This window comes from Phyllopteryx taeniolatus, chromosome 23 (assembly GCF_024500385.1).
Source record: "Phyllopteryx taeniolatus isolate TA_2022b chromosome 23, UOR_Ptae_1.2, whole genome shotgun sequence".
NCBI lineage: Eukaryota > Metazoa > Chordata > Actinopteri > Syngnathiformes > Syngnathidae > Phyllopteryx > Phyllopteryx taeniolatus.
The window spans coordinates 8,417,137-8,442,201 of NC_084524.1; the positions used below are offsets into that span (position 1 = coordinate 8,417,137).

The window sequence follows — 25,065 nt, forward strand, 5'->3', positions numbered from 1 at the left end:
CACCAGTGTGGGTTCTTGTGTGTTTTATTAAAGTTGCCTTTTCAGAGAATCTTTGACCACAAAATGTGCAGGAAAAAGGTTTTTCACCAGTGTGGGTTCTTGTGTGTACTTTGAAATCTCCCTTGTGAGAGAATCTTTTACCACAAACTGAGCAGGAAAAAGGTTTCTCGCCAGTGTGGGTTCTTGTGTGGCTTGTCAAGTTTCCCTTGTGAGAGAATCTTTGACCACAAACTGAGCAGGAAAAAGGTTTCTCACCAGTGTGGGTTCTTGTGTGGATTTTTAAGGCTCCATTCTGAGTGAATCTTTGACCACAAACTGTGCAGGCAAAAGGTTTCTCGCCAGTGTGGGTTCTTGTGTGTTTTTTTAAATGTCCCTTCTGAGTGAATCTTTGACCACAAACTGAGCATCCAAAAGGTTTCTCGCCAGTGTGGGTTCTTGTGTGGATTTTTAAGTGTTCCCTCTGAGTGAATCTTTGACCACAAACTGAGCAGGAAAAAGGTTTCTCGCCAGTGTGGGTTCTCGTGTGTATTTTTAAGACTCTCTTCTGAGTGAATCTTTGACCACAAACTGAGCAGGAAAAAGGTTTCTCACCAGTGTGCGTTCTAGTGTGTATTTTTAAAGTTTCCTTCTGAGTGAATCTTTGACCACAAACTGAGCAGGAAAAAGGTTTTTCTCCAGTGTGGGTTCTTGTGTGGCTTGTCAAGTCTCCCTTGCGAGAGAATCTTTTACCACAAATAGAGCAGGAAAAAGCTTTCTCTCCAGTATGTGTTATGGGTTGTTTCAAACTGCTCTTAAAAGTTTTCCCATACTGAGAACATTTCCATCGTTTGTGGTCAGTGTGACATGTCATATCACCTTCAGACTGTTTATCATCATGATTTTCATCAGTGTGAGGAGAGTGTGACATCATGTCGTCACTATCTGACAGTGGAGCCAAGAGGCCGTCTGCTTGTGATCCTCCACAGTGGTCTCCATCACCTTCTGTTGTCACGTGTTGACTTGAGCTGCTGCTTGGAGGCTCCGCCCCTCTGCTCTCCTCACTTTGACCTTCATCTTCACTCTTCGAAGGGACACCAGTCGATGGAAACTTGGTGATATCCTCTTCTTCCTCCTTGATGTGGGGGCACGCTTCTTCCTCCTCTTTTTTAATCGAAATGGGCTCCTCTTCCTCTTTGATGTGGTCGACCTCTTCGTCCTCCACTTCCTCTTTAATGCGAGGGGGCTCTGGCTCCTGCCGCTCAGTACGAAGATGTTCAGTGATGTCTGCAAGACACAAGAAGACAAACACACATGGTTTGTAAATATTTTCTCATGTTGTGTATTATGGTTTATATTTATATTTAAAGTGGATATGAAAGCTCGATCTGTTTAATGTATTTGAAATACAACTAGATGGGTCAAAAACAACAATAAAATGTGAAAGTGTAAATTAATAAACTTCATAAAATCACTAGTATCAATTAAGATAATACAGTGGACTCCTGCATACTCCCGGTTTGGCATTTACAAATTTTTTTTGTATTGTTGTTGTGACAGTGGCCTCTTGTAAACAATTTCGGCAGCCATGGGCAAGAAGTACCAAGAACCACCCACCCCCAACATTCCCCGGACCCAGGGCTGTGGTGTCCTTGAGCAAGACACCAATACGCCGAACTGATCCCAAGGCGCTGAAGTTGTGCCACGAACAAGTGTGTGTTTGCTGTGTCCACTACTGTGATGGGTAAAATGCAGAGGAAAAAGTGTGCCTCTGTTCACCAGTGATGCCGGTAACGTGTTACTTTGTAACAATGTAACTCGTGACTCCAAAATGTCGCCATTTAAAGTGACGACCAAAGTAACGTGTTACTTTTCCCGGGTAAGTAGTCAGACTGCAGTTACTTCTTCAAAAGAACAAAAGTTACTTTTGACTCACCAGTATTTCAGAATCAGAATCATCTTTATTTGCCAAGTATGTCCAAAACACAAAAACAATACTAGAGAGCGCGTTACCGAGGCGACCACACTGGTAGGCGCCATCTTTCTCGCCAAGTCCGCTTGCTAATTTTTTGCTTTAATTCAAGACATCACTTCAAACAGTTTTTAACCTCATTAAGACATTTTCGCAACAATCAGAATATTCTATCAATTGGTCAAAATCAATAATACTCCCTATAACGACTAACTCACACTTTCCTTTTCCGACCGGGAATATCAAATGCCTAGCTAGGCATTAATATCTCAGCAAAACATACAGTTAAATAATATAAATCACATACCTGTATTGGGAAAGAAAATTGTGATGATTTAAAACATTGGCCTTCCTGTCTCACTTTTAGGGCATATAGCTACAGTAAAAATGAAAAGGTTACCACAAATTACCTATTTATTTTCAACGATCCCATTCAAACCGAGATTAAAATGGTTCTAAATGCTCCAATCTGCCATTTTAAAATTTTACTCTAAAAATAAGAAAAATAGAATCAGCCTAGCTACCCTACAGAAAGGTCAAGCAGAAGGGGGACTTCACGCAGCAAATTTCAAACAGTATTCATTAATTAGCTAGTCAAATACAGTACCTCATTAAATGGTTGCATCCTAATCTTGACCAACAATCTTGGTTGGAACTAGAACAGATTGACTGTAATTGCACCAAACTTTCAGAAGTCTCAAACGCCACCAAAGTTTTCAGAATCCGATTATTGGTGCCACTTTATCGGCTCGGTGGAAAAGTCTGGAAATCCTGCAATCTCAGTCAGCACCGTATTATTCCTCCCCAATCTGGCACAATTCTGATTTTGTGATGAACATAATACCCCTGTACTGCAGCACATGGGGACTAAGTGGAATTGACCGCCTACATCACTTCTGCAAAAATATTGTATTCATGTCACGTGAAAGCTTATTCCAAGAATTTCACATTAGAGATGGTAACATCCTTCAATACTATAAAGTTACAACAATCCTAAAAAGACAACACACACGAATACTTTAAAACTACGCGTTTTTAGTCAGAAAATAGTTGAACTACTACCACAAAAACAAAGAACTCATTTCAAAAGTATACAAATCTCAAGTAGTCATTGAATACAATTACCAGTTGTAAAATCGGGGGGAAAAAAACATCTCTCAGTGCCTACTGACACTGATGAATGAGAAAAAAAGTAATTTACAACTAATCCAGTTCAAAGTACTCGATAGAGCTCACGTTACGCAATATAGTATGCATAAAAAGGGCTCTTCAAAATCAAACATATGTACCGTATATATTGGCTAAGGACACCCGAAAATGGTACCTACGAAGAGACACGCTTACGAAGCAAAGTTTAAACTGCAAGCTATCAGTTACGCAGAGGAACATGGGAATCAAGCAGCCGCACGAGAATTCAAGATCAACGAATCCATGGTTCGCAAATGGATGAAAATGTACTGCAGTTCTCGTCCAAGTTGGGGTGTCGCTACTTTTAAGCACAACTCTACATATATGCAGTCATATGCACCCTTGTCATACTGGAATGAAAGTGTAGGCTACACCTTTCTCATAACCTCTCGGTGGCGGTGGCATTTTGTAATGAAGGTGTACAGCTTTTTCATAACCACGAGATGGCGGGATACATTTATAAAATGTTTTCCCCCCATTTGCCCCTATACACCTATGTATAATGCGCACTATTGACTTTTGACAAATTTGGGGGGGATTGCGCATGATACACGAGAAATTACGGTAGTCCTCCATTTTGACATCTTTTGTGGACAGTAACGATTGAGCATGACCTTTTGTTTTTGTTAATTTTGAGACCTGAGCGACGGCTTTCTAAGTCTAATTCCTGAATACGACGATGTAGTTGTTCAGCATGGTAGGAGAATAAAATGATGTCGTCTGCAAAACGAAGATCCCTCAAATAAGCGCAGTTATTTTTACCCCTTCCTTTTCCCAATTGAGCTTTTTAAATATTTCTTCAAGGCAACCAAGCTGTCAACAGCTTCGGAGACTGTGTCGACTTGCCTGACGCCTTTCCGTAGACATATTTGCACTCTTTGATCACGGAGACCTGAACCAGAAGAATCGTTGTATGTTGATTGTAGAATGTTGATAAAGGTCGTCTCTATCCCTTGATTTAGCAGCGCCTACAGTGTCGAAGTTGTGATGACTGAGTCAAACACTTTTTCATCGTCAATGAAGGCTACACACAGAGGCATTTTGTATCTTTTTAACTGTCTGCATGTGGTATATGTTGTTGGTTTTTTTTTACTTCCAGGAAATTCTTGCAACAAGACTTCATGATAAGTAAATTTGACACCAAAAAATCTGAGAACAAAGTGAGAAAACATTCAATAGCTTTTAAGTCATGTGGTAACAATTTTAAGTCAGCAATTCTATTTTATTTCATTGAATCCAAGGTTTTTTTTAACTACGTATGCAAAGAAACCCACTTTCACAAAGCAGAGCCAAAATACTTGAACCAATGATTTCTTTATTTTGTATTTAATAGTTGCGTTTAAATTTACTTAATCATGTTTGAATCAAAGTTGAGGTCATTAAAATATATTCAATTATGGTAATGGCCTCTTTTTTTTGGAGGTAGTCAATGGTCAAATCTTTCCGAATTCATGTCTTCAATTTCACTTATTTCTTGTGCAGTAACCCTGTACATTGTAATGAATAGGACTCAACTTTTTGTCATTTAGATTATTTCACTGCATGTAAACCTTTGACCCAAAAGCTGGGTCAGATGAATAGCCCAATTTTCCGGTCAAATTGACCCATATAGAGGCGAGTCCATTTTGACCCAGCAATTGGGTTAACAATAGCCCAACTGTTTTTAGAGTGCAGTAATCATTTTTTAAAACTCACCACGTTCACTAATTTCGAGTGAAAAGAACTTTTTTTTCATTTCAATTTATTCAAGACTATGTTTTGGCACTGCATCGCAATTCTAACTTGCCAACAGAAGTCAACTCAGCCCCAAGCGTCAATGTTTTTAGGTCAAAGTTCCAAATGACTCTTTATTTGCCATTGGAGAATGGCGTCCCAGATGTGAGGGAGCATGCATCCCCGTTGACGGTGTCATTTCTACACTTCCGTATTTGGATTGGCTCTTTTATCCGTTGTTTGTCTTTCTTCCCATTTTCCCAGTCCATGATGTGCTTGTTCCTCCTGCAGTGATCTGTTATGACTGTTTTGATTTTGGTTTCACTCCTGCATCTATTTGATCGTTTCTCATTCTGCGTCGTATCGGTTCTGATGTATGCTGGGTAGTGTTACTACCTCCTTGTTTTTGGTGTCCATTTTCTGTTTGTCTTTCTCTTTTCTTTCCTTTTTCTTCTCTTCATGTTGTCTGGCTTGCTGGTTTTCCTCCTCCTGTCTGTCCTTATTGGGGGCTTTCCCACTAACCAGCCCAGGAACTCGAGGGTCCTGTGGCCCATAGTAATAATTAGTTGAAGGTAGCTGAAGCAAATGAGGCTGATGTCGCTCATTACTGACACCTACTGGATCTGAAAATTGTATTTATTTCAAGCTGTATGTAACGGAACATTTAACTTGTTACGATATCACATTGTACAGTTTGTATAGGTCTCAGCTCCTATTTTGCGTTGTTTTACCTTCCCGTCTGCAGCCAGGTCGGCATTGTAAATATCGTACCTGGATATGGTTCTATAAAAGAAAGAAATATAAATGACTTCATGGACGGCTCTTAGTCAGTTTATAAATACAGCAGTGTGAAGTATTTCGGTATTTGCAAATGTGTTTACATGAAAGAAAACTTATTGTCTATTGCAAATATTTATTTGCGAAGGGAAGGTTTTTTGTATTTTTGTGGTGTAGGATGTTCTGATGTCCAGAGGAGATACTGGTGAGTGTGTGTGGGTTTCCTGTAAATTGTTATTTTGATGCCGCCGTCTTCATTGCGGTGTATGTTTAAGTCCAGGAATGATATGGTCCACTTCGTTTGCTCTTCATGTGTGACTTTTATGTTGCCGGTAAACTGGTCTGTAAACTCTTGCGTGTGTCCAGTTTTTTGTTATTTCGTACGTCGTCTACGTATCGTTTCCAGAGTATTGGTTTGCATTGTTGGGGTGCAGTCTGGATGGCTTTGGTTTCCAAGTCCTCCATGAAAAAACTGCTCATGTTGCGAATTGTGGATCTCCCATTGAAGCGCGGACTCGATCGGGTCGGGGAACTTTATTTTGAAGGTTTCCCGACCCGATCAGCGGTTTTGAAAGACACGTCACACCAGGGAGCAGTGACAGCTCTGCCGAAGGCTGGAGTTGACAGCCAAAACTGTCAGCAAAATAAGAAATTCCTCTTAACCAGGAAAACTAAACGGTTTGAACAAAAGAAACCAAATAACCCTTGAAAAGAAGACAAGATGAACGTTGTAGACCTACCACATTGCGTTACCGTGTGTATTCAATGCCCTATAGAAATAATACACCCTTTCCCAGGTTTTCTTCTTCTGTGTTGCTACTGCACCATTGATTGCGTGACGTGGCGGGATGCTAGAATAATAATCACGCACACATTGAATGAATAATGAAACTCGTTGCCAACACGTAATTATCAATTTGATGGATTAATCATTGCAGCTCTAATTATATGTAACATCACACAGTGCCCTTAACCTTAAATAAACACAGGAATATTATTAAAATGAGAATGCATTTCCTTAACAAGTGAGGGAGAAGTGAACCGACCTGCTCGGCATTGTACAGTTGGCGGCTGCAGATTGAACGCAGCGTCCAGTAGTTGACGTTGTGGCTGCTTCTCCTCTTTTGGGCCCCAAAGTTCCTCCTCGTACTCCGCTGTCCTCCTTGCACACATTTTCACACGACGATCGCAACACTTTCCGCTCTACGTTGGAGGGATGAGAAAAGCAAGTGCAAATCGGACATGTGAAACAATGGTTAAGAATCGGACATTGTGGGTTAAACCACTGTTTCCCAACCAGGGGGACACGAGCACATTGCGGGAAACAGGCTTGGACAGCTGTCACAGAAAACATGAACCGGCGTTATGTATTCAGGATTTTTGTTGAATGAACTGTAATCCGCGGCACGGTGGACGACTGGTTAGAGCGTCAGCCTCACAGTTCTGACGCCCCGGGTTCAATCCCCGGCCCCGCCTGTGTGGAGTTTGCATGTTCTGCCCGTGCCTGCGTGGCTTTTCTCCGGGCACTCCGGTTTCCTCCCGCATCCCAAAAACATGCATTCATTGGAGACTCTAAATTGCCCGTAGGCATGACTGTGAGTGCGAATGGTTGTTTGTTTCGATGTGCCCTGCGATTGGCTGGCAACCAGTTCAGGGCGTACCCCGCCTCCTGCCCGATGACAGCTGGGATAGGCTCCGGCACGCCCGCGACCCGCGTGAGGAGAAGCGGCTCAGAAAATGGATGGATGGATGGATGGATGGATGGAACTGTAATCCAGTCCTGTTACTGAAAAAAGACATGTAACCAGATTACAGGTACATTTATTAAAAAGTTTGATTACTTTGCAGGGTTACATTTTGAATACGGGGAGAGAGCGGTTTGAGCACTGGCTTTCGCACTCGCAACCTTGTCAGGAGTTGAGCAGAGTGGGAAGTGGGGAAACGGCCACCGGTTGCATGGCTGTGTTGCTGTCCCAAAAGCGGCTTGTTTAAAAGCGAAGGGCTAGACAGTGACTCTGGATTGTATTCACTGGAGGATTGATTCATTTTGGATACAAAGAAAACTGAGCTGTCAGTCATTCGGACTGCTGCTGACTTCGGCGATTGTGAGAGTTAGCGAGCACGCAGCTAAATTGGAAGTAAACATTTCACTATCCCGTCACAAATCACTCACTGCTTTACTTTTTAAACTCCGTATTACCACGGCTAAACCTGTCACCGGGAGGTTTTTCCACGGTGACGTCACGTATCGTCGCGCGTGTGTGCTTGCGCGTGTGTGTACACCTTATTTTGTCCTCTTATTTCCATCCATTTTCTGAGCCGCTTCGCCTCACTTGGGTCGCGGGCGTGCCGGAGCCTATCCCAGCTATCATCGGGCAGGAGGCGGGGTACGCCCTGAACTGGTTGCCAGCCAATCGCAGGGCACATACAAACAAACAACCATTCACACTTACGGGCAATTTAGAGTTGTCAATTCACCTAGCATGCATGTTTTTGAGATGTGGGAGGAAAGCGGAGTGCCCGGAGAAAAGCCACGCAGGCACGGGGAGAACATGCAAACTCCACACAGGCGGGGCCAGGGATTGAACCCCGGTCCTCAGAACTGTGAGGCAGACGCTCTAACCAGTCGTCCACCGTGCTGCCATCTCTCTCGCAATAACAAACAGAGTGTTCGGCTCATGTGCAAAGGTTTGAAACAAATTGTTATGAAGCTAGTAAATGTAACTTCCCTCACGGGGTGAAGTTTCTGTCTTTCTATCTATTCCTCTTGTTGGAGAGTGAGTGCAATGTCCTATCACCGAAGGCCAAAAGGCCCAAATTACATATTTATGAACAATTGCTCAACTCACCAAATATGTGTTTGTTTGTTTTTTCCTCTGAGGAACGGTAACCAGTTAAAAACTCACACAGGTTGCAATTTGATCTGTTTTATGTCAGGACTTCAGCAAAGAGTACAATTGTATCCAAATTCTGGGCTTTTTCCTTTTCCCTGATACCGAACCTCACGCCCGTGGTGTAGAAGGGGAGGGAATGGCGCCCCACCCCTCGCAGCCTTCACAATGTATACTATCATGGGAGGAGCAGCTTCATCTAATGGCTGTTGAGCCTCACTTGCCTCCCCGTCGTCCAAGTTTGCGCAAGCAGCAGCATATTTGCACAAATGGGGCAAAATGAGAAATTCCTCTGCGCAAACATTTATACAAGTGGTCAAAGTCCACTTTCTAACCATGATCAATTCAATGCAAGCCATAATGAGCAAACGATCCATGAATAATATAACCCTTTGTCCATCAAAGTAAGGTTTTGCCTTCTGAGACTGTTTGAAAACAGCGTTCCTCGTGAAACGAAGCAATTGTTTCAAAGGTCTTTAAATCCATCCATCCATCCATTCATGTCTGCCTCACGGGTCTAAGGTTTTGGATTTGTCTTCTGCGTGCTCCGGCTTCCTCCCACATTACAAACCCATCCATATTCAACATTCATAAGCCCCAAAAGACCAGCGAGAGATCTATTGTACTGATATTTAATTTCTTTTGTCAGTTTTTAGTACATTTGGTATTGGAGTCATTAAAAGTCATCAAGTTACATTACTTTAATATTATGGTACTTGGATCACACAAAATACATTTTTAAACAGGTCTGAGATTCAAATGTACAAAGGAAGGAGCTTAAACAAAATGATTTTCATTAAATACGCAGTTGCGGTGAGTTTGGTACTTTTGGAGAATCATCAAACGTATGGGTGGGGGTACTAATGCTATGACAAAATGTCCAGGGGGTACACAAGACAAAAATGGTTGGGAACCACTGGGTTAAACGTTGCCTTGGTTAAAATGGCAAAGCAGCAAGAGCAACAACAAGAGGAAACAGTAGAACGTGTAATTATGCATCGTGAGAGATATGAGACCGAAAGAAGACAGCTCATTTGTGACCTCAGGACAGAAAATGAGTGTTTCATCATTATAGACATGCAACAAAACCATTCAAGAAATTAAGTGTTCCGGGATATTATTTCAGTACCTCAGACAAACAAAACTGCTTGAGAATATTTAGCGGTTGTCTTTACATTTAAGAGTTAATATGATGAGATATTCTGGTCCACGCGGTTGTAGGTGGTGGAAAAAGAACCCTTTCCCCTCACACTTGATCTCTGCTTCGTGAAGTGTTGATCACCAAAAACCCGTTTCTTTGTTAGCATGCTAAGCTAAACTAGGCCGAAAAGCTTCAACGTGCAACCAGACGATTTCAACTACACACGAAGACTGAACTAATGAAGTTTTAGTCCAGTAAAGTAGTGATTGACTTACTGTGACGAGGATTCAACACGTTTGGTACAAATTCAGGACTTTTTTCATGCAGCAAGTGGCAGCGCGTGCGATTACGGTTGAGACGAGTGTCGTACATAGATATGACGACTAGATTCACGGGGGCGCAGTAGCAGCCTGGCTAACTAACGTGCCTACTTGCGGCCATGTTGGGAAGGTCGTCGTTCCCATCGAAGGCAATGCACGACACTGAAATGAAGTCGTAACATGCTCATTTCTTAACCGATATTCATTGAGGCGACTTTCTTGTCAACGCTAAAGCATATGCTTTCAATACACAACATTTGAAAAAAAGACAAAAGAAGTTAAGTTAGTTTAGCCCCCCCCCCCCCCCGCGAGTTTAGTGCCACCGTGGGTACAGAACTCAAAATGGACGTGTCGTATCTACCTATATAGATATCTGTGAGTGTCGTCATGCAAACGCTAACAATCTTCGCATCCCCACCAACTGGAATTGGCCGACATTCCACCTGAATGTTATTTATCTAGTTTTTATCCAGCACATTTTACCACGAACTTAGTTTGAAATGATCGAAACAAATGATCAAATCCAACCTCCTGCGTCCGCGCATGCGCTTCCCTCTTTGCGGAGTAACTTCCGCTACAGATCGACTTTCGTGCAGTTTTGTTTTGAGTAACCGAATTCGTTCCACGAATTAATTCTTCCCAATTAGTTGTAGACGGACAGAAACCGCGACACAGTTCGTCCTTCACTGCTTTAAATAAGTAAAGCTTCATTTAAATCTTCGCGTCCGGATAAACTCGTCCCGGTGGTGCAAGTTGAAGCTTCTCGGCCTAGTTAGCTTAGCTCGCTAACAAAGACGCGTTTGTCAGCAACATATCGCAAATTAGAGATCCCCTGTGAAGGTGTTGTGATTATCGTGTGAAATATGTGTGCAAGGACGACAGCAAAGTACGAGAAGGAACTTTCTGGAACGAAAGAGGAGGACGAGCCACAACGTCAACTTGTGGACTCTGTTCGCATGCAGCCTCGTGTTGTGTTACACAGAGCAGGTTTGGACTCCTCCGACTCTCACTTGTTTAGTTACTAACTGCGTTCTGTTGTGAAAAATATTCCTCCTTTTATGTTTGAATGGAATCTTCATGACTATATGTCATAGTGACGGCCAAATGGAACCTCATTTCTTGATACTCGCGCTGACGTCACGGCGGCTGTCCACGCGTAGTTTGCCTTTATACTCGAGCGCGCCTTTTTGAAAATGTACTGCAGTCCACCTCCAAGTCACTGCGGTCAAGCCAGCCTCCACTCGCAAAGTAGAAGTCAAGCCAGCCGCCCCTAATTTTGATCATTCTAGGCATTACGGTAATAAATCGCCGACTCGCGGCGAAAGCCACCTTCAAAATAAAAGCCTCCCCAATAATACGGACGTCAATGCTCTTCGGTTAAGGAATGCAACCAGCAAGGTTAATTTGAATCTTGAGATGCATTACAAATGTAGTTTATTTGATATCTTATGTAAAATAAATGGTAAATGGACTGCACTTATATCGCGCTTTATCTACACCATCACAGTGCCCAGAGCGCTTTACAGAGCCTCACATACACGCACATTCATCAACCAATGGGCGACTGCTGCCATGCAAGGCTCTGCCAGGCCCACTGGGAGCCAATTAGGGTTCAGTGTCTTGCCCAAGGACACTTCGACACGCGGACAGTCGTAGCAAGGATTCGAATCTGTTCTACCTACTGAGCCAAAGCCACCCAAAAATAATCCCATTGGAATCGCAAAACAAGTCCAGATCTGTGTGACAGACCACCAAGGACTCCACGAAAAGAGGTTTGATGAAGATCTGATATTGTATTTCAAAATAAAAGTCTCTGAAAACTGCATATATTTCTGTCATTACCCCTGACTGAAAAAAATCTGTTAAAAAAAAAATAAAACCTATAAGCTATTGCAACACCGTTCCAGTACAGGTGGAGACTACACCACCACATGTCTCCCAACAAAAGTGGTCCCACCAAAATCTGATGTGGCATTTCAAAATAAAAGTCCCTGAAATTGGTATATTTCACTGTCACTACCACTGATTGAAAACATTCATTACAAACCATCTACAAGCCCAATTCCAATGAAGTTGGGACGTTGTGTGAAACAAATAAAAACAGAATACAATGATTAGCAAATCATGCTCAACCTATATTTCATTGAATACACGACAAAGACAAGATATTTCATGTTCAAACTGATCAACTTGATTGTTTTTAGCAAATAATCATTTAACTTTGAATTTTATGGCTGCAACACGTTCCAAAAAAGACGGAGAAAGTTGAGGAATGCTCAGCAAACACGTGTTTGGAACATCCCGCAGGTGAGCGGGCTCATTGGGAACAGGTGGGTGCCGTGATTGGGTAGAAAAGGAGCTTCCCTGAATTGCTCAGCCATTCACAAGCAAAGAAGGGGCGAGGTTCACCTCTTTGTGAACAAGTGCGTGACAAAATAGTCCAACAGTTTAAGGACAATGGTCCGCAATGTACATTTGCAAGGAATTGAGGTATTTCGCCATCTACGGTGCATAACATCATCCAAAGGTTCAGAGAATCTGGAGAAATCGGTGCATGTAAGCGACAAGCCGAAAAGCAACATTGAATACTTTTGGAATGAGCTTCTTTTTCTGAAATTCGGTATTACTTTTACGCCAGATGTAATGGGGGACACACCTTCCAAAAAGTTCAACTATTGTCTCGTCAGACCACGGAGTATTTCCCCCAAAGTCTTGGGGGTAATCAAGATGGCTTCTGGCAAAATTGAGATGAGCCTTGATGTCCTTTTTGCTCAGCAGTGGTTTTTGTCATGCAGGCCATTTGTGCCCAGTCTCTTTCTTGTGGTGGAGTCATGAACACTGATCTTAAGTGAGGCCTGCAGTTTTTTGGATGTTGTTGTGGGGTCTTTTGTGACCTCTCGGATGAGTCGTCGCTGCGGTCTTGGTCTAATTTTGGTCGACCGCCCACTTCTGCGAAGGTTCACCGCTGTTCTGTGTTGTCGCCATTTGTGGATAATGGCTCTCACTGTGGTGTGCTAGAGTCCCAAAACTTTACAAATGGCTTTATAACCTTTTCCACACTGATCAATCTCAATGAATTTATTTCTCATTTATTCCTGAATTTATTTAGATCTCTGCATGATGTCTAGCTTTTCAGGATCTTTGGGTCAAATTCATTTTGTCAGGCAGGTCCTATTTAAGTAATTTCTTGATTTAGAAGAGGTGTGGCAGTATCCGGTCTTGGGTGTGGCTGGAGAAATTTAACTTGGGTATGATCAGCCACAGTTATGTTTTAACAGGGGCGTGGCAATTTTTTCACACAGGACCATATAGGTTTGGATTCTTTTTCGCCCTTAATAAAAACCTTCATTTAAAAAACGCATTTTGTGTTTAATTGTGTCGTGTTTGATGAAATGAAATTTGTTTGATGATGGGAAACAAACATAAGCACACGCCAAAAAATAAGTAATCAGGAAGGAGGCAACCACTTTTTTTTGTTTTTTTTTGTTACCCTACTCTAACTGCATGTTTTTAATGTGGCCAGAGAAAAGCCAAGTGACCAGAGGGAGAATACTCCAGAAACTCTACTCAGGAAGGCCAGAGCTCGGATGCGGACAGCCAACCTGAGAACTGTGTGTAGATGTGCTCAACACTAGTGGCCCCTAACTGATCATTTTGAGGGGCGCCAGGAGGAAATGTATTAATTCGACTTGCAGAGTAAATATTCACATTTGCTCTCATTGGGTCTCATTCACTAATCATGCATACACACAGATTTGTGTATAAATTGTGATGCACAAATCTGTGATTTATCAATACGTCTTTATTATTATTATTATTATTTGTTTAAATTCGTACTGTTTGCCACAGGTTGAGAATTTACTTGTGGTGGCGATCAGCGCATACAAAATACAATAATAACATTTGCGTGTATGATATATACACATCACCATTTTTCCCATGAAATATATTTCCGAAGGTGATATCGACCTGAATATTTCTCCAGTTGTTGGGAACAACCCAAGTAATCCATACATGAGAAGAAAGAACAAATAAGATAAGAAATTAAGTTGTTTGTAGTACTGTGAAATGACACAGGGAAAAAGTATTGAACACGCCAACTGGTATTTATTTAATACATTCTACAAAAGCCTTTGTTTGCAATGACAGCTTGAAGATGCCTCCTGTATGGAGAAACTAGTCGCATGTATTGCTCTGGTGTGATTTTAGCCCATTCTTCCACACAAGCAGACTTCAAATCTTGAAGGTTCTTGGGCTTGGACCTTGAGTTTTAGTTCTTTCCATAGATTTTTGGTTGGATTCAGGTCAGGTGATTGGCTGGGCCATTCAAGCAGCTTTAATTTTTTTTCTTTGAAACCAATTGAGAGTTTCTTTCGCAGTATGTTTTGGATCATTATCCTGTGTAGCGTATATTGTTTTTGGGATAAAACGGAATTTATTTAGGAAATAAATTTCTCGAAGCCGCAGCGTCTGCGTTGCTGCTGGTTTAGCGTGATTTGACGCCTAGTGTTATAAATCAAGGTATTTTGTCTCGTAAAGGGCTCCACGTCACTTTTTATATGTATACAATTTAGGAGAAGGTGAGGACAAACCCTTTTATAAGTCTCATAATCTAAAGGTTGCTACATTTTTTGAAATATGAGTTCTAGATGACCGAAGCTTACTTAAACTCAAAACACACACAAAACACAAGAGTGGAATTTTATAGAAAATATAATGAAATCTACGAGGGATTTATAGGTAAGCACAAAGAGGCTAACTACAAGACGAAAATAACACTTAATAGTGATGAAAGAAGAAAAAAATGGTGAATAAAAAGGGAAATAGGACATCGTGAGCTGCTGGGGTAATAAAAATGTGAATGTGAGCATTTAATGCGTTGAGTCAGAGCGAGAGAGCAAAATTGGGATTTTGTGTGATGCTAGTAAATTTCCCCAAATTATTAGGCACTAATCTTGTACATTTTGTCTTCTTTTGTCTTGCAGATGTCAGTGAAAATCTTCCTCCAGAGCGGCAGCAGTCAGTGTCCCCTCACATCAAAGAGGAAGAGGAGGATGAAGAGGTTCAACACATCAAAGAGGAGGAGGAAGAGTTCCTTCACATGAAAGAGGAAGAGCAGGAGGAAATCATCAAGGTTCCATCGACTGGTGTCCCTTTGAAGAGTGAAGATGAAGGTCGACGTGAGGAGAGACGAGGGGCGGAGCCACCAAACAGCAACAGCTCAAGTGATGGAGACCACTGTGGAGGATCACAAGCAGATGGCCTCTTAGCTCCACAATCAGATAGTGACATGACGTTGCACTCTACTCACACTGATGGAAATGATGGTGGTGAACCGTCTGAAGGTGATATGACATGTCACACTGACAACAAACGATGGAAATCTTCTCAGTCTGGGAAAAAGGTTGCTAATAAGAGCATTTTGAAAAAACGTGCGCGAACACACACTGGAGAAAAACGTTTTTGCTGCTCAGTTTGTGGTCAAAGATTCTCTGTGAAGGGAAAGTTAAAAATACACACAAGAACCCACACTGGTGAGAAACCATTTTCCTGCTCAGTTTGTGGGCAAACTTTCTCTGAGATGGGAACCTTAAAAATTCACACAAGAACGCACACTGGTGAGAAACCGTTTGCCTGCTCAGTTTGTGGTCGAAGATTCTCTCGAAAGGGACATTTGACAAGTCACACAAGAACGCACACTGGAGAGAAGCCTTTTGCCTGCTCCCTTTGTGGGCAAAAATTCTCCCTAAAGATGAACTTAAAAAGTCACACAAGAACCCACACTGGTGAGAGACCTTTTGCCTGCTCAGTTTGTGGTCAAATATTCTCTCGAAAAGGACATTTGACAAGGCACACAAGAACCCACACTGGAGAGAAGCCTTTTGCCTGCTCAGTTTGCGGTCAAAGATTCTCCGTCAAGGAAAGCTTAAAAATACACACAAGAACCCACACAGGTGAGAAACCTTTTGCCTGCTCAGTTTGTGGTCAACGATTTTCTCGAAAAGGATATTTGACAAGTCACGCAAGAACCCACACTGGAGAGAAGCCTTTTGCATGCTCGGTTTGTGGGCAAAGATTCTCCGTCAAGAAAAACTTAAAAATACACACGAGAACACACACAGGTGAGAAACCTTTTGTCTGCTCAGTTTGTGGTCAAAGATTCTCCCTAAAGATGAACTTAAAAAGTCACACAAGAACCCACACTGGTGAGAAACCTTTTGCATGCTCAGTTTGTGGTCAAAGATTCTCCTTAAAGGAAAGCTTAAAAGTACACACCAGAACCCACACTGGAGAGAAGCCTTTTGCCTGCTCAGTTTGTGGTCAAACTTTCTCTGAGAAGGGAACCTTGAAAAGTCACTCAAGAACCCACACTGGTGAGAAACCTTTTGCCTGCTCAGTCTGTGATCAAAGATTCTCTCGAAAAGGACATTTGACAAGTCACACAAGAACCCACACTGGTGAGAAACCTTTTGCATGCTCAGTTTGTGGTCAAAGGTTCTCCTTAAAGGAAAGCTTAAAAGTACACACCAGAACCCACACTGGAGAGAAGCCTTTTGCCTGCTCAGTTTGTGGTCAAACTTTCTCTGAGAAGGGAACCTTGAAAAGTCACACAAGAACCCACACTAATGAGAAACCGTTTTCCTGCTCATTGTGTGGTCAAAGATTCTCTCGAAAGGGACATTTGACAAGTCACAAAATAACGCACACTGGAGAGAAGCCCTTTTCCTGCTCAGTTTGTGTAAAAAGGTTTTCTCATAAGTATCTGGCTAAGAATCATAAGTGTGTTGGTGAGAATAGCAGTGATCAATGAAAGTTTCGCCTCTCGTCGGAGAGAGCCCGCAGCTGCAGCTGAAGGGGGAGGCAACCTAAGAAGACGTTTGCAAAGACCGGAGGGTGTGTCTGCGAATTAATTTGCAAGGACAGCCAGTGCGCCCACTGGCTGCATGGACGAGGCAAGCTGGAAGACTAGGACGCCGTAACAGTTCATGTTCTATGTCTCTTATTGTCTGTGTATATTTTTCAGTTAGATGAACAATCTTAGCTATTTTAGTCCAGTATGCAGTAATTGCAGCCAATTGGTGGGAAAGGGGAGGTTTTGCGAGGGCAAGTGTTAAATCGCGACCTGTGTATTTCCTTTTCCTGCCGAGAAGTTGCTGTTAGCACAAAGTCTTGAATAAAGTTAGGGTAAGGATGAGTGAGAAGAGCCCCCCTCCCGTTATATTGGGAGGAGGTGAATGCACGGTCCTTCCTCCAGTGTTCTCGTCCCTCCCGGTACCGAGGTGGTTGGTCCCCGACTCCGTATCTCCTGGCTTTGGGGTCAGTCCGGGCGTGTCTTCGCCCATAGCCGACCACTGTCCATTCATCATTCCCAAGCATGGTTTGTTATTTCTTTATTTATTAATTCAGCACGTTTTCTTTTTTGTGTCACCTCCTTTGTTAAGGCTTTTGTTACATTTGTTTATCTATTTTTTTTTCCTTTTTTTTATTGAAAAAAGAAAACCAATTTGTTAGTATTTAATTATTTGTAACTTTGTTCCAATTTTTGTTTTTTACTTTTTTGGTTGTTGTGTTGTTGTCATTTATCTGAATGTATTCTTATTTTTATTACTTTTATCCAATTTTCTTGTCTTGCTTTTTATTCAAAAACAAGAACGGTATGTTGTATTTATGTGTGTGCCTCTATTGGCTTATGTGTGTCATGTATTATGTGTGGGGCTGTATTGCCCTCTAGTGGTCAGATGAGTAAATAAATGAGCTAATTCAAAAATGAAAAAAAGAAAAAGAGCCTAAAAGAAATGAGACTCAGAGAGAGAGCTATAGAGTGCCCGTCGCGACGTTTCGACCTTTTACCGTCCGCCCGTTCCCGTTCCTGGTGACGCGCCTGTTGGCGGCGTCGTCCATAGTGGACTTGGGTCCGCTGTCCATTCCACATCTTTGTGTTTTTAATTTGTGTGTAGGGTTAGGTGAGGGGAACCGAACCCTCCCTCTCCCAGTATAGGGGAAATAATTCCCCTTCCGGGATCGGGGGGGAGATGCACGGTCCATCCCCCTACGCCATCTCCCGTCTCCATTTCCCCATTCCTGGCGGCGTGCCTGCTGGCCCCGCCGGTCATAGTGGACCACTTTCCACTCTCCACCAGTCATCTTTGTTTTCATTTTCTTTTTTGTATTTCCAAATGAATTGTATAGAGTCTCCTTTGTTATTTATGTAACATTTTTTCTTTTAGATGTGCTATTTATGAATAGTTATGAATTTGTAATATATTTCTAATTATAACAACAAAAACCCACAAAAAAACACAAAATCCCCCCCAAAACTTTTTTTGTCGCCCAAACGGTGTGCCTCGACAACGTTTCGGCTCCAAGGAGCCTTCCTCAGGTCCTGGCACACCAAATTCAAAAAATACAATGCACAATTAGGCGATGTTTACTGACCAAACATCGAAACCAAACTGAGTCAGTAAAAACGTTCTTCCCTTTTATACCCACTGTTTTTTGTCCTATGTTTAAAAAGATCTTTTCAAAGAATAATATGTGCAAAGTGCTTGTGTGCGTTGTGCCACGTGTGATTGTGTGTGCATCCAGGGGTTGGCGCGTCCCAGTAGTAAAAGCAGCATAAAGCTTAAGATCATGCCCAAGGTGAAGAGGGAGAAGGAAAAGCTCCACAAGCAGAAGTCAAACAGCTCGCTCGCTCTCAGGTTGGAACAGCCGATAAAACACACCCGAAGTCATCTAGCAGACAAATCGGAATTTGGACTGTTGTTTTGAGCAGGTTACTTTGCTTCCCTCTCGTGGCCCGGTGAGGTAGAATTTGCAGCCGCATGGCCAGCTACTCGAAGCTGCTTTCACACAGCATTCCATATTGTCCACAAACGTATTCTCCTTTCCTTTTTGAGAGCCTCACCCACCGAAATAGCCTTTGCCCCGAGAACATGCGTGCTTGCACACTGCCGATGTAGGTTGCGACATTAACATAATTAGATGTCAGCGTGCCAGCTCCGATTGTTTTCAACACAAAGTAGCATGCGTAGTGATTTCTAAAAAAATGAATACCTCTCTGGCATTTTCAATCCAAAAAGTATTTTATACATGATAATCGCTCCTAAAATTGTGGCCAGTTGTTAAAGATGTACTGTTTTCAGAAGAACTTTTGTAAATCATTTTTGTACGCACGTGTATATAGAGTACATATTGCGGGCATCGGGCCAAAATCCTTCCATGTCCAAATTTGGTCCGTCTATCCATCCATTTTCAACACCGCTTATTCCGGTAAAGGTCGCGGGGCGCTGCGCCGGAGCCTATCACAGCTGACTTTGGGCGAAAGGCGGACTACGCCCCGAACCGGTCGCCAGTCAGTCGCAGGGCACATATAGACAGGGACAACCATTCGGACTCACATTCACAGCGTCACTGAGTGGGAACTGAACCCACGCTGCCCGCACCAAAGTCAGGCGAGTGTACCACGACACCATCAGTGACTTGCCCAAATCTGTTCAATTGAATATTTTTTCATCAATTGATACCGTTGTTCAGTCCACACGTGGGACTGTGATTCTTCCAAACGACTGAGCGTTGTAAATCGCTTGCTCTTTGATGACGCAGTGTTCATAGAGACGTCGTTATTTAGTTTTCCTGAAAAGTAATGGTTTTGGACATGCAAGTATTCCACCCAACGCCAATGATATCCAACCTATAGGATACAGCACGTTTTTTGTACGAGCGCGCATTTGGAGTTTGTAATCGCTTGCGGTCGTGCCACTTTAGGAACACGGGATGTGAAGTGTACGACTCCTGAAGCAGAATCACCAGGCAACTGATGAGCTTTTCCGGCCCCTAACCGTGACCTCCGCGAGTGAGGAGATGCCGTCCTCTTATCTGCCGGCACCCGCTGTCCTGACTGCGGCTTAGGCGGCAAGGATTAGCTGTATTGCGTTTCCTTACTGTGCATTTTTTTTTTCGAAGCGGTGTCACTCGCATTGCTCCTCCACTGGCCTGCTGTGCCAATGAAAGAGCCTACAATTCTGTCATTTTGTCATAAACAGTGTCTACACGTTGCTTGCATGCAGCAGAGTGCAGCCATCTCTTAGAAACGACACGACGGAAACCGCCTTCAGACTGAAATGAGACTTTTTGGAGACACCTTGTTTCTACATCACGCAACCTTCAATGACACCAGACGCCGATGTGCAGAAATCTTGGACGTTGAACAGAAAAGGAAAACATTGACTGTATTTGTGTGTTGAGATGTTAATAATAATACTGATAATAATACCGATAATGATGTGCAGATGCAAGGTGCTCAAGCGGTTTTGACTTTGTTTGGCTTGTCGTGACCTCAACTAAAGAGGTCATGGTTGGTGGTTCATGATCAGCTGACTGTAGATGTAATGCCCCAATGTGAATGTTTGCTTTGCCAGTAGTTTGCAATTGTTCTTATCGTCTTGCTCTCGTGGGTTTGCTGTCCAATCCCCCACCACCCCCAGGTCCACCAAACCATCCCCCCGTGCGTTCATAAACACGATAGGATCAATGAAGAAATCAAGTCGGCCAAATGGGCAAATCGGTCGTTTGCGTAAGCATGTTTAGTCTAAGCCGACGCTTGCTGCGAGGGGCATACTAAACGATAGCGCGTGCAGGAACATGCTCGTTTCCGCTCACGGTCGAGCATCGCCAAGCTCCACTGTCGTCGGGTGCTGTTTCTGCATCCGGTGTGCGCCGATGCCTTTTTGCCTTCAAGGCTTTTGTGGTGTTGTGCCAAGCAGAGCGACACACTACAGTCGTGTGTGCAATGTGGCGCTCATTTCAAGTTTACCGTGTCTGTGCTCGCACTTTACAAACTCCTTGATGGGGGAAATGTGCGTGTACACGCGTTTACGGGAAAGTAGGTGAAGAATATAAATTGTTATTTGTGATGAACTATTAAATATGTAATGTAAAAATGCACGCCCATCGATGTGATCCATGGCTGTGGCGTTCCTGCTCCCGTGTCCACTGACGCGCCGGGCCAACGTGTTACCATGGTAACCACGTTATCCATTTGAAGCTTAAAGCCAAAGCTTAAGTCGACTCGTGAATCACTTATTGATGAAGATAAAATGTTTGTGTACAATGTGTCACTTTTTGAAATCGTATCATCAACTTGTTCTGAACATATGATCGCAACGTGTATATTGGTTTTAAAAACAAAGCTCATGTATATTGAATTTTATCAATGATCGTTTGAATGTAATTTAATGGGGTTAACAATGATTCCGCAATGCCGGGTGTTTGCACGAGTGTGTGCGCGTTGCCAGTTGTTCCGTCATGTATCAAAGATAAGCTTTGGAAATTAAAATGACTTGATGGTGTGATAAATGTGCGTCTGCCGCTGCTTCCAACGTGTCTGACTTAAAAGTAAGGTTTATTAATACCCGCATGTAAGTTTGTTGGGTTTGTATGAAAATGCTTGCCGCAGCTTCTCCCTACATACATCGTGACCAAGAAAGCTGACACAATATGAAGTTGTCGTTTCTCTTAATTGTCGATTCATGAAATGTTTAGAGTGAGGAGCTATAAAGGTGTTCTGTCATAAACTGACTTTGCCTCTTTTCCCAAGACAACTCTGCTTTCAGCTGGACTATCGCATGACAGGCGTGCGTGTCAAATGCCTCAGTGTGTTCTGTATGTTGTTTGTGAATCCATCCAGTAAGGAATAAACCGTATTGGAAAAGTAAGCGATTGTTGCAGTGCATTGGGCAAATAAAGTGAAAAATACCCCCACTTGTAAATAGAAAAGTAATGTACTTCTGCCCAAATAGTGGCCTCATGAGTATCAATGCAAAGTAATGAAACAACTTTGTAAAAATGGTACTACATTTATGGCAAAAGCTGCAGAATCCAAACTTTTTGGGGAATATTTGTTTTCTAAATTTCTTTGAAAATATAACATTCGAATGAAAGACTTTCAGAATCAGAATCATCTTTATTTGCCAAGTATGTCCAAAACACACAAGGAATTTGTCTCCGGTAGTTGGAGCCGCTCTAGTACAACAGACAGTTGTACTATTGTGTGTAGTGACCCTGAACCATTCAGTGATTTCAAAAATAATAACTGTGATGCAAGTGAAACACATTTGACAAGCTTTCCTCCGAGCAGACTTGGGCATCACGTGAATGACTTCAATCAAGCACGAGAACTGGACCGTTCTCGGAAATAATTAGGAATTAGTCATCTGATTGGTCGCATTTGGCGCCAAAAGGTACGCAAACTAAGCCGATTGGTTAATGCAGTAAACCAATTTCCATTTGGATCGCTTAAACGCCTGAGGCGAGTGGCGTGACTTCCTCTTTCCTTTGTTCCAGTCAAGGTGAGGGTGCTGCTTTACGCTCTCTAGCAATTAATGTTGTTTTTGCTGTATCTTGACTTATTTGAGCGCGTTCTTGACATGTTTGACTCGGGCACCCACTCGGAGTCTGATAGTGTCTTGTGAGTGGTTAGGGTTAGTTTGCGCTTATACAGCTCAGTGTATTTGCGGGGTCGCCATTTTGTAGCGCAAAGTTTGAACTTTACTTAACGACCAAATGCACAATAGGCTTCCTGGCGTGGCATTTTACACATTGGCCGAGTGGTGCGAATGCGTTTCGAGTGTTTTATCGGTGTTGTAACGCACAATTGCCGTCGTCCACGCGGCGGGGCTGTCGCTTAAATGTGACGTCTGCGGCAGCGTTGCTGCTCCGCGGTCGCAATTGTTTAGTAATCTTTGAGCTTTATTCGACCCCCAAATGTATAATTGGCGTCGCTGGCTTGGTGTCTTACACTTCGCGTGAGTGGTGCGAAGGCGTTTCCAACGTTTTAGCGGTGTTGTAATGCACAATTGTCTTCGTACTCACGGCGGGAGTGTCTCTCGAATATGACGTTGCCATTTTGAGCTAAGTTTGAACTTTACTCGACGCCCAAATGAATAATTGACTCGGTGGCGTCGCTGGCTTGTGGTTTTACACCGTTCGCGTGCGGTGTGAAGCATTTAGAGTGTTTTAGCTGTTTTAATGGTCAATTTCCGTCGTCCTCGTGGCGGGAGTGTCGCTTGAATATGACGCCGCTGCCGCGCGTGGCTGTTTTGTTGAGCAAAGTTTGAACTTTACTCGACGCCCAAAAGAGTAGACTCGGCGGCGTCGCTGGTTTGTCGTTTTAAATTTTGCGCGTGTGATGTGAAGCATTTTCGAGTTTTAGCGGTGTTGTTATGCACAATTGTCTCCGTCCTCATGGCGGAAGTGTCGCTTGAATGTGACGTCACCGCTTCTTCTCAGCGGTCGCCATTTTGAGCGAAGTTCGATCTTTACTCGACGCCCAAATGAATAATGGACCCGGTCGCGTCGTCGGCTTTGCGTTTTACACTTTGCATGCGGTGTGCAGCATTTGAGTGTTTTAGCGGTGTTGTAATGCCTAATTTCCGTCGTCGTCGTGGCGGGAGTGTCGCTCGAATATGACGCTGCTGCTCCGCGTGGCTGTTTTGTTGGGCAAAGTTTGAGCTTTACTCGACGCCCAAATGAATACTTGACGCGGTGGCGTCGCTGGCTTGTGGTTTTACACTTTGTGCGTGTGGTGTGAAGCATTTGAGTGTTTTAGAGGTGTTATGTACAATTTCCGTCGTCGTAGCGGGAGTGTCTTGAATATCATGTCATCGCTTGGTTTTGCTTTTCTTTTGACTTGAACACTTTGTTTCCTGTAAATGTCTTTCTACTGATTTTACTTTGACTATGGTCATTTTGAAAGTATTTATGTAGTTAATTTCCCTGTCCATTAAGTGAAATGACTACCATTTTCATTAATTTGAAATTAGTTTTCCATCCTCAGTCCAGTCCCAATTAGTTCCATCGTCGGTTCAGTTTCAGTTTATTTTTGAAAGGGGACAATGCAATTTCCTAAAACACATGAAGTATACATGGTTAAAAAAGCCAGAATTAGCCAGAAGGCTAGTTTTCATCTGTAGTCCCCTGGCCATGATGTAAAAAAAAAAAAAAAAAAAGAGGAAAGGAGGGCTGAACCCTTCCTCCCTGAAGGTGATAGGCCTCCGCCTGACCCCCGGTTGTTGAGCTAACTGTGTGAATTGACAAAGTGTGGGCTCTACAGAGCCTTCCTTGGGTCTAGGCACACCTAATTAAAGTATAAATAGGCGATGTTTACTGTCCAAACTCCCAAACCAAATTGAGTCATTGAAAAGTTCTTCCTTTTTATACCCGCTGTTCTCTTGGCCTATTTAAATGTATTTTTAAAGAATGTCTATTTGCACTGTTCAAACTACGACGTGTTGAGCTCACTCAAACCAAGCTGTGAACAAGGTCCGCTCCCCAAATTTAATGAAATTTCAAAATAAAAGCGTAAAATTCCAAATTTTGCTGTAATTTCCTTATTTTTGAACTGATTCTAACTTGCTACTTCGGCGTGTTGAGGTCGTTTAAACCAAGCTGTTAATGACTCCTGTTCCCCAAATTTGATGAAATTTCAAAATAAAAGGCCGAAATGCAAAACGTTGCCGTAACTTCCTTATTTTTCAACGGATTATAACTGTTGCTACTTCTGCGTGTTGAGGTCATTTTAACCAAGCTGTGCCGTAACTGCATTTCGGCCTTTTATTTAGAAATTTAATGAAATTTGTGGAACAGGAGTCATTAACGGCTTGGTTTAAACGACCTCAACACGCAGAAGTAGCAACAGTTATCTGTTGAAAAAAAATAAGGAAGTTACGGCAACATTTTGCATTTCTGCCTTTTATTTTGAAATTTAATCAAATTTGCGGAACAGGAGTCAATAACAGCTCGGTTTAAACGACCTCAACACGCAGAAGTAGCAACAGTTATAATCGTTAAAAAATAAGGAAGTTACAGCAACATTTTGCATTACGGCCTTTTATTTAGAAATGTAATCAAATTTGGGGAACAGGAGTCATTAACAGCTTGGTTAAAACGACCTCAACACGCAGAAGTAGCAACATTTATCCGTTGAAAAATAAGGAAGTTACGGCAATATTTTTCATTTCGGCCTTTTTTAGCAATTTAATCAAATTTGGGCAACAGGAGTCATTAGCAGCTTGGTTAAAAAAACCTCAA

The 25,065-nt window shown here is 42.6% G+C and overlaps 1 protein-coding gene across 6 annotated transcripts in view; it reads left to right on the plus strand.

Moving 5' to 3' along the window:
* Positions 1–21,692, plus strand: part of LOC133472546 (gastrula zinc finger protein XlCGF57.1-like) — a 29,577-nt gene extending 7,885 nt beyond the window's left edge. The window contains exons 1-4 of one of the 6 annotated variants that reach the window (XR_009786750.1): positions 10,483–10,965; positions 14,964–17,356; positions 18,565–18,677; positions 19,744–21,692. Coding sequence is in view for 3 of the 6 variants with exons in the window: in XM_061763536.1 (XP_061619520.1) it covers positions 10,842–10,965; positions 14,964–16,789 (1,950 nt within the window). In the remaining 3 variants the exon portion in view is untranslated. The other 5 variants (XR_009786751.1, XR_009786749.1, XM_061763536.1 and 2 more) reach the window with 5 other exon arrangements.
* Positions 21,693–25,065: the final 3,373 nt, after the last annotated feature.